General features: G+C 41.0%; 1 protein-coding gene across 1 annotated transcript; it reads right to left on the bottom strand.

Annotated features, from left to right (window-relative positions):
- Positions 1–2813: 2813 nt before the first annotated feature.
- Positions 2814–15273, bottom strand: SLC2A3 (solute carrier family 2 member 3). The gene is made up of 10 exons (XM_027838604.1): positions 14944–15273; positions 12781–12873; positions 12043–12203; positions 9488–9728; positions 8874–9036; positions 8423–8610; positions 6735–6839; positions 6169–6270; positions 5874–6077; positions 2814–5426 (listed from the first exon to the last, which is right to left on the bottom strand). The coding sequence occupies exons 1-10, from the start codon at positions 14956–14958 to the stop codon at positions 5193–5195; spliced, it is 1506 nt and encodes a 501-aa protein (XP_027694405.1). The 5' UTR covers positions 14959–15273; the 3' UTR covers positions 2814–5192.
- Positions 15274–15959: the final 686 nt, after the last annotated feature.

Raw genomic sequence — 15959 nt, 5'->3', positions numbered from 1 at the left:
TCCAGACTTCTCTAGTATGAAGGGAAGGCCAAAAAATTTTAATTGGACTTTCCAGATCTCAAGGGTGCCACACCCCTAACCCCTTAAGATGTGAAAGAGATAATTATAATAACAAAATCAAAGAGGTGATAATTGAAACGGAAATATGACACACGGCTTCAGATACTTATACACAAAGGCACAAGGTATGTATGTAGTGAACAAGGGAAGCTAGAGATTCTAACACAAGGAAGTATATTTGAACTCAATCCGTCTGTCCCAGCTTCACTTTGGAAATAGTTCCTGGAAACTACTTCAGCACTCTTGGGGAAGATGACCACCAACCAGATAACAGCCTAGTTTTCTAGAAGACATTTATTTCATGCCAGGGGGCAGTTAAGAGTCTAGGCAAAATACAATAATCCCTTCCACACGTAGGTGGTTAAGGGCACGGTGCCCCTTGGATCTAGAAAATCTGAGTAAAAATTTTGGGGCCACCCTTCGTACCAGAGAAGTCTGAATTATTCTGGTATTAAAACATAAAATGTTGATATTATGCTATACATATATTTTATGCATTTCTGAGTTTCTAAATTTTTTCTGTGTCATCTGCTGGCCTTCATGACTCAGAGGTTTCCCAACTTATTAGGCCTATCACAACTTTTAAAAAAAAATTACTCAGTGCCCTGCTGGGGTTGTTAGGTTAACACTTATTTTTATTCAAGGCCCCCCAATTGTACCTGAGGTTACTACCACCTGGACCCCCCCCAACATTCCAGTGCCCCCGCCCCCCAACCCCCCCGGGGTTGTATTGTGTTGTCTGTGGCTTCTGCAAAACTCTCCAAAAACTCCAATTTCTTATGCATACCTGCAATATATAGAAACCATGATGGGGAAAGTCTAGATGTGGAAGGGGTAACTGTGAATTTCTTATTTGGCAGTCCTGCAAACTGCTTTATGTTCTGATGAGGTTTGTCTTAACTTGTAAGAGGATATAACAGTTCCAAGTTTCTGAATCATGTTTTAAGTCTTTGTCAATGTGGAAATTTGCATTTGACACTTAAACTCTACCAGTTATTGTTTCGTTTTGATTTCACGATCATCTCCCAAGCCCTACCAAGGATAAAATCATCTTGAAGATTACTTCTGTTTTACTACTCATCCCTAATCAGTACTCTCAGTTGCTTCTGCCTCTACATCGCTTCCCTTTAGAGGGCTCCTCTAGGTTTATCACCGGCTGCTCTGCTTGGCCCACTGTCATCAGGCGCCCTCTGGCTTTCCCTCCCCCTGTCAGCTTCCTTTTGGGTTGTCTTCCACCCCAAGTAGATTGGAAGCTCTTTGAGGGCAGGGACTGTCTTTCCTTTTCATTTGTATCCCCACCATTTAACAAAGTGCCCGGCACATAGTAGGTGCGTAAAAAAGGTTTACTCTATTATATCTAGGAAATAACCGTCCATTGAATACTTTTCCACTCCTCTTTTGTGGAGACCCTATAACATGAGTCAAACCTGATATTTAAGTAATTTTTCCAAGGAACACCAGTGTGGAGACAAATATGAGAAATGGGAGCTTAACGCCTTTCATTAGAGGCCAGGCTTCCCAAGCACTCAACTTGGCCTGCCATACGTGCATGGGTCCAGAGCAGAGGGGTCCCTTTCTGTGGAGAGAACAGCCATAGTGCCCCAGCCCCTTGAGAACAGCAGGTTACCAGTGTTAGATAGGAAAGCAGTTTCCTCTCTCCTTCCCTTTCAGTTTAAAAGCCCTTCTGATTGTATTTGCAATTACATTCTCAGCAGACTTGGTCCTTGGCCAGGAAAGTATCATTCTTATGTTTTAAGCTATGATTCAGAGTCAAGTCTCCTGATTTCTATCCATTAGCCCACTGACTGTATCTGCGATTTAAAAAAGTATCTTCTTCACAATCCTATGAAGGACACTATAACAAATATCAGCCCATTCAGGTGCATGACTATTATGGAAATGTTTTGCATGACTATACATGTACAATCTATATTGAATTGCTTGCCTTCTCAATGAGGGGGAAGTGGAGAGGGAGAGAATTTGGAACGCAGAGTTTTAAGAGTGAATGTTAAAAATTATTTTTACATGTAATTGGGGAAAAATAAAAAACTAAATAAGAAAAAAAATAAAGAGGTCAAGTGACTTTTCCTCGATCACATGACTACCAAGTGCCAAAGCTAGGCCTTAAGAGTCAGAATTCCAAATGTGGACTCCTGATCCCAAGTTCAATTCTCTCTGCACTTAACACCATCAAGAACTAACTGTACCAAAGATATTGAACTGAATATTTGTCTAAGATATTGACTGAACATTATTGTTCAGGGGGCAGCTAGATGGTACAGTGGATAGAGCTCCAGCCTTGGAGTCAAGAGGACCTGAGCTCAAATTCGGTCTCAGACACTTGACAGCTATGTGACCCTGGACAAGTCACTTAACTCCCCACTGCCTCACCAAAAAGCGAATAAATAAAACAAAAAATTATTGTTCAGGGGCAGCTACGTGGCGCAGTGGATAGAACACTGGCCCTGGAGTCAGGAGGACCTGAGTTCAAATCCGGCCTCAGACACATAACACTTAATAGCTGTGTGATCCTGAGCAGGTCACTTAACCCCATTGTCTAGCCAAAAAAAAAAAAAATTATTGTTCAGGCCTTAAGCTTTTTTCTGTGTTTCTTCCCAATCTTGGTGATGTAAAAAACAAGGTATCAGTACAAATTATACCATCACCTATATCTATACCCATATGTTAGGCTTCTGGGTTGGGTTTAACCCACGAAAGAAAGGGCACACAAACCTTCAAATAATATGCAAAGATTATGATACCATATTTACAATAAAACTTTTATTTAAAAACAGAACCACAGTAACAGTAATAAGCATAGAAAATACATTTGGAAATATTTACAATGTGGCTATGGAGAAAAGGGAGGGAGAAACTGTTAAGCTCTACTATTGCCAATTCCCAGACCCTAGTTCTACCTGGGGATCTAGGGAGAAACAGGGTAGAACCAGAGAGCAAATAAGTTTTCTTTAGTCAACTATTGTATATATACACATATATGTACACATATACGTATATACATATATATCTATCCTCCCTGCCAATGACCAGAGGAAGGTGAGAATTGAGAACTAAATACTGTCCACAGGCAAGTTGGGTCAGGAGGAGGTAAGCACCAAAGGCAATCCCCTCAAAAGTTTTTGGAAGAAGAAAGCCCATAGATTTAAAGATACTTAACTTCATCAGCAGTGATATCTTGTTATCTTCCCTTCCTTTTACAATTCAGGTAATTACTAAGCTTACTGCCCCCTTCCATACCCATTTTGACTACATAGGTCAAGCCTTCTCTCTATCCTGAACCTCTTGAATACTCAGAGCATCTTTCCTTCCCATTCCACCTAAACTGGTAAAACTCACTAAAGGCTATTTCATCCTAAGCAAGGGACTCTAATTGGTGGTTCACTGGAATATAATTTAGCCAGCATCAAGGGAGGTGGAAGGTGTGTATGGATGTGTGTGTGTGTGTGAGTTTGTGTGTGTGTGTTGTGTGTGTGTCTGGCTGTCTGTCTGTCTCAGGGCACTTAAGATTCAAGGTAGGGTGGCTAAATCACATCCAGCCAAGGCAGTAGTTGTTTAAACTACCAGAATTATCCCATCCAGAAGGAATGAATAGTAACATATAAATCATAACAGCAATAATATATTCATGAACCCGTTAAGACACATTTGCCCCTGGAGGAGACAATGACATTAGACATATATTGTTACTATCTAAATTAAATGTGAACTCTGAGTGAGCCTTCTCTACCTCATCCAAATCTTCTGTAGTAGAGTGATGTAAACACGTATTTACAAGGAAGCCATGACCATTTCTTCACTTGAAATGAGGAAGTACAGGCAAAAAACCAAACCAAAACAAAACAAAACCCTTAGCCCCATATTCTACCTCCATACCAATTTCTAGGCCCCTATGAATAACACCCCTTAAATCTTGTCCTCAAATGCCTATTGAGATTTAAGGGTCGGAAAAACCAAAGACACCCAAAACCTAAGAAAATCCCAAAGAACAAAAATAAGGAAAAGTTTGCCTTTCTGAATTGAGAAACAATCCACAACACTATTTTCCCATCAAAAGGGAAGGAAAAAAAAATAAAAGCTATAAAGTGAAAGGAGTTCCATCTGGTGAGAGGGGGAGTTTTCAGTGAAATATCTAGAAAATCCATCTTCCTCCAGAGGTAGAACCCACCAACCGCATTCAACTTCGCTGCCTATGATGACAACAATATTACAGTTTCCAAGTAACATTATATAGCTTAACCAAAAAACAAAAAAAAAAAAAAAAGGAAAAAAAATCCCGAAGGAAACCAGTAGCTTTTGCAGGCATCACAAATGCTGCCTGACTTCTTTCAAGTTTTTTATCATTTTCATGGAGTACAGAAATTGCTACAGGTCATGTGAAAACCTCCGGCACCATTTCACGTGCCCTTTAATGCACTACTCTATCTCTCCCTGTATTTCTTCAATCCTTATTATGTCAACTCCTCCAAAATAATTTCTACTTCTCCTCCAGTTCTTTAAATTTATACCCCTTCTCTCTTCTCTCTGACCTCAACAGTTTATTATTTTGTACAATTCTTTCTTTTTACACTAAAAAAATAATTATGAAATAAAACCGGCAGATAAAATAAATAAAAACTCAAGTTAATGCACTCTGCAGAGTTGTTTAAAAAAAAAAGTGAGGAAGATTCTCTCCTATTTTGATCCCCAACCTTTCTCCTACCCCTAACTCCTACATACTACTCTCGTAGTTATTGGGATGAGATTACACCCACTCTTCTGATTCCCAGGAACCTCAATGAATCATCATTAGAACCCAAGGAAATGAAGACGTGGCAAAGGCTGGCACAAATGCCAAGGAGCCGATCCCTCCAGAAATGAGGGCAAGTTCACCTGATCTCTGTTTAGCGGAGTACAGACAGTGACCAAGATTTTTGAATGTTTAAAAGCCAGTGAAGCTGAGTTGACTCCAACCCTAGGTTCATCTCAGTGCTCATGGAGTAAGGTGAAAAAGAAACAGTAGCAGCAATCAGAAACAGTCCTAGGTTATAGCTATCCTGATGAGGGCCCTTCCACCTCAGGGAGATGTTGCTTTTCCATGTTGGGAGACTGGAAGAAGTGTGGAAGGTGGGCTTTTAGAGGGCGGAGGTTGAAGATTCCTTGGCTGGATCAATGCTGTTCACATCCACAATGGGGTCTTTCTCTGCCATTAAGGTTGGGCTGATGGCACCCTGACTCTTGGTTTCAAAGACCTGGGTAATATTCTCAAAAGTTCTGCCCTTGGTCTCCGGGACTTTGAAGAAGGTGAACAAAAAGAAGAAGATGAGGAAAAAGGTAAAGACAATAAAGACGTAGGATCCCAAATATTTCTAAAGAAGGGAAAAAAACAAAGTCAGTCAAAGTTTATTCTCAGACCAAGAACCAGGCCTCCTCCTCTATGGTAATAATGATAGTCACGATTTTTTTTTTTTTTTTTGGAAAATCCAGACTGGGTGGGGAACCCTTACCAGATTTGGGACTAAAATCCTAAGCCCTCCAAATTTACCTTTGTACCAATTCCCAGTCCCTTATGAATCCTATCCTCAAATGTCTTTTGGGATTTAGGGATGGGAGTAATTTGGGTTTTATTTTTATAATATGAATAAATAGAGTGGTCTCTGAGGTACACCAAGAAGTGCTCGGGCCACCCAGCTAGTGAAGTAAGTACCTGAAGTAGTATTGTATTCTTACTCAAGACAGTCATAACTCATTCATCTAATCCTAAATGAGCTAACACTAGTTTCAAGCAAGATTTGATAAGGAGAGAGCTCACTTACCGCAGCATGTGGGAAGAGCATACCCACAAGGAAGTTAGAGGTCCAGTTGCAACAGCCAGCCACAGCCATAGCAGCTGGGCGGGGGCCTTGACTGAAGAGCTCAGCAACAATGAACCAAGGAATGGGTCCTGGCCCAACTTCAAAGAGGGCCACATAGCCAAAGGTAGCCACGATACAGATATAGCTCATCCACAAATGAGTAGACTAAATGAGGAATATCAAGAAGCTAAGAATGAGAATAATATAAGCAAGACAACCCAAGTTTTCCCTTTTCCCTCTCACAAAGAGCACTCACCTTGAGAGACATGGAAACAACCATAAGAACAGTACACACGGTCATTCCACCCAGTCCTACCAGATGAAGGGTTCTCCTTCCTGCTCGTTCCACAAGGAAGAGCTAGGAGAATAACATGCAAATGAAACCTTTGCTTTTTCTCTTCCTTAAAAACAATGCTTTCTACTCAATATATTCTATGGTCAGGAGTTGTTGGCATTCCCCAATTCAATACACCCTACACAATATGCTTGACTCCCTGCTTGGTATTCTTATCTTCCCTACCTCTAAGGCTGGGTTCTAAATATTCAGCTATATCCTGTTATATTCACCCTTTATTTCCCTTCCCTCTTCCTTATTACATTTTTCCAATATTGAAATCTCTTTTCTGTCATCTCTATTCTGTTCAATCACTTCACCTCTAGAATTTACTTATTCCCCACGCCCTTCTCCCAAAGGCATTGATGCCTCAGTTCTTATTTTAACTATGGCACAAAACCCCAAGATCAATATAATCCAACCTCAACATCTACCCCAGAAGTTTCTCTTTTTTTTTCTTGCCCCCAAATTCAAAATGTCCAACTCACCGAAACTACAGTAAATACCACATTAACCGCACCAGCACCAATGGTAGCATATACTGGCTCTTTAACACCAGCATCTGTAAAGATTCCTGTAGAATAATAGAATACCTAATTGGGGGGGAAAAAGGAGGTGACCAAGTTAGAAAAGAAGACTCTGGAAACTTCAGTGATCTCTAAACAATAAATTCACAATCAATTCCCCTTCCCCTGAGCCCTCAATCTTCTCTCCATCCAAAGGACTTATCCTGGGTGTTCATACTGATAAATGTCAGTGTTATTTCCTTAATTCAGTTTCATCCTTCTGAGATAATTTTTTTTTTACCAATTTGGCTATAGGTTTATTTATATAGTTTTCCCACTTAAGACAAATTGCTTTCACAATTACTTTTTATTTGAGCTTCAAAATAACGCCAAGTAAACTGGAAGGTACCATTAAGTGAACAATGAGCTTTGCCTTAGGTACAAAAATCAGTTACCAGTATAACCAGAACTAGAGCCCAAAGTAACTTAATCCCATTTGTCTTTGGAACAAACATTGTTTTCCATAACCAAATATCTGCTTGTTAATGATCCCACCCTTATGATTATTAGGAACTCTTTGTTGATGTACTGCTACTAAATGACAGTCTTCTAAATGGTAAAGTAATAGACCAATTGAAGTTATGATCCTCATTAAAAATGACTCAAATATCCATCAGCACTTCAGTGAAAGACTTAAAGAACACTGTACTATTATCCTAACAAGCATCTAAAGAACCAATTAGCAAATACACTTATTTAGTCTCTGCCTCAGTGTCTTCCTGTTGTCAAAGTTATTATATAATATTGTATAAGCTATGATAGCTTGAACTTCATATGGAAATGAGAGAAAGAAAGAACTTATTGAATATGGACAATGACAACGATAACGTAAATAACAGTATTAAAAAGCAGTTCTCTTGAATTGTAAAGCATAATCTCAGTCCTAGTCCAGGAGAACTGATAATGAAACACACATGCCTCAACTCAACAGAATCATAAGGGAATGCCTTGGTTGCAGTGTGGTTTTTGTTTAATGCTTTTCTTTGTTAAAAGGGAAGGCAGGAGGTGAGTTAAGAGGAAGTGACTTGCTAAGAGGAAATGACTTGTATAAAAATTTAAGGCAAAACAAAAAGTTTTAAAAATAATTACAATGTCATTATCACTTAAGTACCCTGGTTGGATTTCCATTCTGGTCCTCAAAATACAAGTCCTTGACTTGTATTTTTTTAAAAAGTCCCCCTAGCCTTCCTTCTTTCCCTGCCCTACATAGTATAGGGTACTCAACTTAAAAGTTTAATTAATGCTTATAAAGAGAACAGATAAAAGCTACCTCCCATTGAGGCCTATCACAGGAACGGTCCTTCTCCCACTAGGAAGGACACAGCCTACTCTGTGAACCTATTTTTTGTACTGGAAAAGCATTCCAGAGGGTTAGGAAGGAAATGGCCAGACAGAACAGGAAGAATAAGAGGCAGAGAGCCACAGTGATAACCCTACAGCCAGGGAGTGAGTCAATTATCCTGAGACCAAGTTTCCTCATCTGGAAACTGAGGATAACACCTACAGTCAGTCACTACTATCAATTATTATCATTAACATCAATAAAGAGAAAGAATGAACCAGAAAAACTATGACATTAATACAAGTAATTGATGAATTTAGGTACTCACAGCATTAATTCCAGAGAGCTGTTGAGAAAACTGGAGCATGATGGCAATGATAATAGGTTGTCTATAATTTGGTGTCCTAAAGAGGTCTAGCACAGTTGGTTTCTTTTCTTGTGCCATTTTAGCACTCTCATTCTTCATCTCCTGGATATCCTGGCCTACGTCTTGAGTGCCCCATAATTTCTCAAGAACTGGAAATAGGAAGAGGGAATAAATTAGCTTCTCCAAATTCATTTTTCTAAAGGGTGGAATGGGAAGATATCAGGCATATCAAGATCAAGTGTTCTGGCCCAATTCCATCTTCTCATGTTTTAGGGGTGTCACTAAGTTGGGATCTTCCCAAAACTTGTAATTTAAAGAAACTACTCTGGAGGGAGGATAGGAGGTAGACAGTCTCAGGTCATGCATGCTGGTTCCTGGTGTTATTACCTCAAAGATATTCCTTAGTACTTACTCTTTTGGGCCTGCTCCTCTTCCTTCTTATTGATAAGTAGGAATCTGGGGCTTTCAGGGCACAACGGGAGGGCTATACTTTGCAGAACAGTAGGGATGATGGTAAAGCCTAATAACAATGGCCAGAGAGTCTCAGTTCCCATGATGTAATTTAATCCAAATATCTAAGGATCCAAAAACATGAACTAAGTTATATAGTCCAAGGAACCTTTTAAAGTACACATTCAAAGCTCTCAATGTTTTCTGGTGAAATTGAATAGTTACAGTTTACTTATTTAAAAATCCTTTTCCTATAGTGAAAGGTACAATCTATTCTTTTAAAATCTTCTTTACTCTACTTTCATTAGCCATGTTAGCCCAAGATCTTAAATCACACACAAAAAAAAGCTTTACCTTCCCAGATTTAATAACAAACTAATAACTCATCAGGCCTTGTCAGTATCAATAATGAAACAAGCCAGTCATTATTAGTCAACATGAATCTATTTGAGGAACACTGGTTTCTCTCAGTGCCTCTGGTCCTGCCAGGGCACAAAACTGAAAGCGTAAAAATAAGGTCCCTTGTACCCTCCCTCACCCACTTCCACCCAGTTAAAATGAGAACGTAAGGAATACCTGGGCAACGAGGATCCCCACAACAACACCCAGCTGGTGCAGGGTACCAAAGGCTCCACGAAGTTCAGTTGGGGAGACCTCTCCAATATATATGGGTACAAAGCCAGTGCTAAGTCCACAGAAGAGGCCAATGATCAAACGGCCCAGAATCAGCATCTCCACTGACCCTGCAGACTTTGAGAAGCCCAAGAAGGCACCTCCAACAAGTGCTAGTGAATTGACAATGAGCATGGAGTTGCGTCTATAGAAGGAAGGAGATAACTGTAAGTATGGTTTGTCTAGCCCTTTGTTTTGCTTTCTCTCCTATTTGTACTGTCTGCCTCTGAGTTTCCTTAGTTTATTTCCTCCATATATTTCCTGTGTTTTTTTGATTCTTTTGTCCTCATTCCTTCCCCTCACTTTTTGTCCCTTTTTTATCTCATTCTCTTTAACCTCTTCTCTGCATTAAGAGTCTTTCTCATTCGTATGACTAGGCCAAAGACTGGGCAATCAATAGACAGATTATGGATTGTTCAAAAAGAATTCCCCTTCCAATTTGTAAACTGGCCCCTTCAGTTCCTCTACTGAAGTAGCTTGTTTGGTAAGGCATAGTATTAGCCAAGCCTAAGATGGCAACTGATAACATTTTCCATCTTCTGCCTAATCTTAGATCATAAGCCTTATTGGGCAAAAGCAAAGAAAAGATATTACCAAATGGCTCTGCTCTGAGAGATAGTGAAAGTAAGACTTAGATGGAGCCCCAGATTCTTATACATTTGACTGCAGACAAATCATATTCCCTCATTAAGCCCAGTTTCTTCCTTTGTAAAATGGGGATCATGGTAATTATACGCCTAAAAATAGAGGACCAAAAGGACCACCATTTCGTCTATACTTTCTCCCCTCTAAAGCTGGTTGAAAGTAAGTATTTCCTTTAAGAATGTGGTAAGGAACAGGTTATGGAAATAATGTAAAGGAATCAATGAGGTACATGCACAACTAAAAGAAATATATAAGATCAAAAGCCATTTCCCAATAGATAAGTGGTTAAAAGGTGTGAAAAGAATCCCAAACCATTAACAACCACACTGAGTGAAAGAATGCTCCAGTCACTAATAACGCAAAACCAAATTAACTTTACCTGAGAAATTAGCTACAGTGACAAATGATGGGACCAATCAGTGTTGGCAGGGTTGAGGAAAAACAGATATACTAAAGCACTGTTAACAGAGCTGTGAATTAATTGGTCCCACCATTCTGGAAAGCAATTTGGAATTATGCTAAGCTAAGGTGACCAAAATGTCTATTTCCTTTAATCTAGAGATGCCACCACTTGGTGTATGCCCCAAGGTCAACAATGATAAAAAGGCTTCCTTATACACCAAAATAATTATAGAAGTACTTTTTTTGTAATAATAAAGACAAATAAGTATGTGAATGTAATTGAATTATTAGTTAATGTTCTATAAGAACAAGGAATACAATTACCCCAAAAGTATGGGAAAATAGTGCTAAGGAAAGATAAGTAATGACTGCCACATCAAAATAAAGTACATAACCAAAAAAGGATGCTGTGAAGCTATAATGACCAAGCTTAGCCCCTAAGGAGAGATGAGAAAGAAGGCAACACTATGTGTGGAGCATTGCATTTAATGCCAGACCATTTTTTAGGTTTTGTTGGACTGCTCTCCCCCCCTCCTTTAAATTCTTTGTTATAAGGCTGTCTAAGAGTGATCTGGAGAGAGGGAAACACATGTTCTTAAAGACCAGAGGAAGGCCCAACAGAAAATGAAAGGAAATAGGTCTTAAGGAGTAAGCCACCTACTCACACTGAGAGAAATGATAGGCAATTAGGTGGCACAGTGATCACTGGTCCTGGAGTTAGGAAAATCTTAGTTCAAATCCAGCCTCAGACACTTACTAGCTGGGAAACCCTGGGTAAGTCACTTAACCCCTACCTCAAGTTTCCTCATCCGTAAAATGGGGATAATATAATTGTAAAGTATTTAGCAGTGCCTGGCACACAGCAAGTACTCTATAAATGTTAACTATTATAGAAACCAAATTCTCACGGAAAACACCATAGTTGGTCTATATGCTAAACAATACAGAAATAAGCCTGACTCAGGATATGAAGGCAAATATAAAATATTCCAAGCAGTTCCAAATAGACCAGGATGAAAACTATGTCTTTACAGTGCAGTTACAGACTTGGAACCAAGAGATAATCTTGCCTCTAAAACTTAACTAGTTGTGTGACTTTCAGGTAAATCATGTGGGTTGAGCCTCAATTTCCTCATCTGAGAAAATGGCTTAAACTAATCTGTATTTATTTCAAAGGGTTCTTGGAAAGTTGAAATGAGGTAATAAATGTCAATGACGATTAACTATTCTCTAGAGTTAAGTCAATGAGGCTTGATTGTGGTCAAGCCTAATGCTGGCTCCTTTTCAGAAATGCTGTCTTTAATCCACATGTTTTTGGATTAACCAATTAAGTAACATCAGCTAGCCCTTTTACCTTATAGCAACCCATTCACCCATTCTTTCTGACCTTTTTTTTTGTATTTGAGTAATACCTGCCAAATCGGTTGACGAAGAGTCCAACAGAGAAAGAGCCAATCATTCCACCCACTGAGAAGATGGACACAGACAAGGACCAAAGTGAGGTGAGTAGAACCTCAGAGGCTGGCTCACCGTTCCTAACACTCAAAGTGTGATTGATAAATTCCTTAATGATCTGTAAAAGAAACCAAGAAATGATGGGCTGGATTCCATTTTGCTATAGCAGGTGGGGGAGGAGTAGGGTAAAATCTGTAATTTTCCTGCTTTAATAGGTAGCAAAACCTAAGCAATTTTCCCCAAAGACATAGGGTTTAAAAAAAAAAGCTGGAAGTAAGGCTGCGACTAGGACCTTCAGGCTTGTTTCCTATGTGCTCTACTTTTCAGTCTACATAACAGGCTTTAAGCAGGTGGCAGCACTGGAGAGCTGCTGTAAACTCTTTTTCTTCCTTATGGGTTGAAGGACATGGTGGTGATTCACCATAGACTAAGAGTACATGGTTGCTGTCTAAAGTTAAGCAAACAAATGAATAATTTTGCCTTGGTCCAAATGACTCTGCAAGAACTACTAAGATTGTTCTTCCTCCTTCCTCACTGTGAATCTGAGGTCTTGTGCCTCCCCACCCCCCACACCTCTCTCTCACTACACCCCTCTCCCCCCACCCAATACTGAGCTCTCCGAAACCTTAAAGTTAGGAAGGAGGGAATGGGGATTGACTTCACTAATGCTATTTACTAGGTGCCAGGGTTATTACCTGCTCAGGTGCATTAATGACGCCAGTGTTGTAGCCAAACTGAAAAGAGCCTATAGCAGCTACACCAACAGCAAAGAGGAGGGGGCAGGTAACCTGGGTAGGGGAAAAAAACCAAAATCTTTTACAACACTCTCCTGATTATTTTCCCTCTCTGAGTCAAGATGAAGAGAGGAAGGCCTATAAAGCTGTATTAAAGTTCTCCACCACCTGGGCCCTTCTTATCCTTCCTTTCTACTTACATATTCCTCTCCTCTAAGTACTTGAAGGTCTAGCCACACTGGCTATTCTTTACACGCGACCTCCCTCCATTGACCCCATCTCTTAGCCTTTGAATTGACTTATGCCCTCAGTGTACCACTCTCTTCATTCCTAAGAATCCCTGGCTTGAGATTCAGCTCAAATACCACCTACTGCAGGAAGCCTTTCTCGGATCTCCGAAGCTGCTAAGTGCTTTCCCTTCTAAGATGACCTTGTATGTCCCTCCATATACACAAGCTGTATCCCCAGCGCTTAGCAAAATACAAGCTTGTTGATTGGCTGATTAAGCACCACACATTCAAGATGGAACCAGTTATAGAAAACAACTTGGATAAGAGTGCTCTAGGAGTATATGGCAAATGGGTAAAGTGGAGACAGTAAGGGGCAAGTTCAATCATCAGCCTTGTTAAGAACCTACTATGTTCAGGCTTGAAGTTACACCGGAAAATCTGAATTGGGAATGCACAGTATATCACTAGTGAAAAGTAATGGGAGAACTAGAAAGCTAGTTTCCAAAAAAAGTTGTTTCTTATTTTGGAAAGGGGGGACGATGGGAAGTTTGAGGGGGGTGGGCTGATACTCCCTCAGTCAAGGAATGGTATTAACAGTGAGGCTAAGCAACCTTTTAACCCTTTGGGAATCTGATCTCGGTTAAAGACAAAGGGACATGACCAGAAATAGCAAGAACTGGGGTTGCTGGGGAAGCACAGCTCTAATTCCTGTGGGCTCATCATTTTAAGATTCCCTAGAGCCATCCCAGCTCTAGCTGTCCCTAAGATGAGACATCTTGCAGAAAATTGCGCCCCTCCCCCATCTTTAAAGAGTCCTGCTTTTCTCTCAGTGAAAAGAGGACCCACTCGGCTCCCAACCCAGTAAACTCAACAAGCATAGCCTGGGGAAAGCCCACATATTATTGCCCTTAGAGTCTCCACCGCGATATAACCAATCCCTTTTCCTCTCCCAGGAACTACAACCATACCTCTCCCCACCCTTTGCCTCAAGGGTCCTTATCTCCAGCTCCCTCCACTTTCTGCAGAAGTAGCTTAGGGGCCAGAACTGGGAGGGGTGACCTTGGTAGGGACACCCCACCCACTAATACCCAAAAGAGAGAGTGATCCTGGTGCAGGATACTACTTTTTCTGTTAATAGCTATGTTTTCTTTTCGTCTCCTTTCATATGCTCCTTCCTTACTTAACTATCGACCTCTCCGATACTACCCCTCTCCGCCGCCCCCAATCCTCTCCTGCGATCACACACTTTCAATACATTTAAACACTAAGGTGTTTACGGTTTCTCAGTTTCTTCTGCATTATAGGGGGCAGCTGGAAATTTGTTTTTTTTCCAAGGAAGTCTTCCAGGAGTTCCAGGGAGCTATGATTGCAGGAACAGGAGGCTATTCCCATCAAGAATCACAGCTTCCAAGAGCCTAGGGGCCAAGCATGACATTCAGACTGCCTGCCATCCGGGCACACACTCAAGGCTAGGTTAGGAAAACCTAACCCATAACATATGAGCCGCCTTTCCTCCATCCACCCCCGAACCCCCTCTGCACATTCCCTGCCTAGGCATCATTCTTGCCTGGCCCGGTCTCGGGTCTTACAGTAAAGAAAGCCAGCGAAGAAAGGGCAGTGCATCGCAGCCCGATCCCTGCAAGAAAACAGGTCGAAGAGGCAGAAATCCCTTCAAGCTCCCATCCCGAGAGACGCATGGAGACATACCAGGGCGGGGGGGGGGGGGGTTTTTTTAAGGCCTTTAAGATGGTACAGCACGAGTCGGGAGCAACATATGCCTGCAAGCATCATTCTTCCTCCCTCCCCTCCGCCCCCCCCCACCCCCGCCGCCCCAGCCTTCTCCTTTCCAACACACTTGATATACACAGGAACAGCGGAATAGCACGATCCTTACCTTGACTGATGACATGGCTCCGGCCGAATTCCTTACAAATCCTTAGTAGTGAAGCCGAAGGAGCTGGAGCCAGAAGCCTCCCCTCCTGAAAAGCCTAAGAGGCGGTCTCCAAGGCGCACGCAAGCTGTCTTCGGCCACAGAGGGTAAAGTTCAGTCCTTCACTGGAAGAGCATCTGTGATTGGGGGGGGCCCTTCTCCAGCCAACTATTTATAATTTTGGCAAGGGGTGGGGCCAGTGTGGGGGATGACCTGTCCTTCCCATCCCAGGATAATCTTGTGACCTCTCGGAATTCAGTGACTTCAGACGAGCCCCCACCTAGCAAAGCAATAACTCCCTCCCCTCTTTAAGCCACATCCTTCCCATCCCCGCCCTTTTTTATCCCCACCCCAACCCCCTCTCAAAAGGCCGAAATTTTTCTGTTTCACAGACGTTCAGATGCTTAAAAAAGTAAGGGAGGGCAAATTATTTTGGCTCTAGCTCCCACCCTAGACTGTTCATACAAAATCACCTCTTTGAGTAAGGTAAGGAAAGCCATTTTACACAGAAAGTTAATATTGAGAGCAAGGTTTAAAGGTGCCTTAAGAAGAGGGAAGGACTTTATAATGGAAACATGCTGAACTGGGATTCAGAAAACCTTGGTTCAAATTCCTGTCTGGCTCATATATCTTTTTGATTTGGGGCAAGTCACCTAACCTTTGTGGGCTTGCTTCAGTTTGCCCATCTGTAAAATGAGGATGATACTTAAGACTATTTACTTCATAAGATTTCTAGGATCACATATTTAGAGTTGGAAGAGACCTTTGAAAAATGATCCATATAAAAATATTCTTTGTTATATGTGGGGGAGGGGAAAGGATACAAGGGGAAAAAATCGAGGCAAAGCAAAAACAAAAGATATCAAAGTTTATTTTTAAAAGGACTCATTAAAAAAATATAGCTGCTGTTTTTGTAGTGGCAAGGAACTAGAGACTAAAGGGGTATCATTAATTGAGGAATGAATGAGTAAATTATGGCC

This window comes from Vombatus ursinus, unplaced genomic scaffold, assembly GCF_900497805.2.
Source record: "Vombatus ursinus unplaced genomic scaffold, bare-nosed wombat genome assembly UNPS02014830.1, whole genome shotgun sequence".
Classification (NCBI taxonomy): Eukaryota; Metazoa; Chordata; class Mammalia; order Diprotodontia; family Vombatidae; genus Vombatus; species Vombatus ursinus.
This window is presented reverse-complemented; position numbering and strand designations above follow the sequence as displayed.

What these genes read in the sequence shown, in the direction of transcription:
- SLC2A3 (XM_027838604.1), bottom strand. An exon ending in TCATTAATGCACCTGAGCAG is followed by an intron (nt 12,204 to 12,780) that starts GTAATAACCCTG and finishes TTTCTTTTACAG; the next exon opens with ATCATTAAGGAATTTATCAA. An exon ending in TGCTCTTCCCACATGCTGCG is followed by an intron (nt 5,427 to 5,873) that starts GTAAGTGAGCTC and finishes TCCCTTCTTTAG; the next exon opens with AAATATTTGGGATCCTACGT.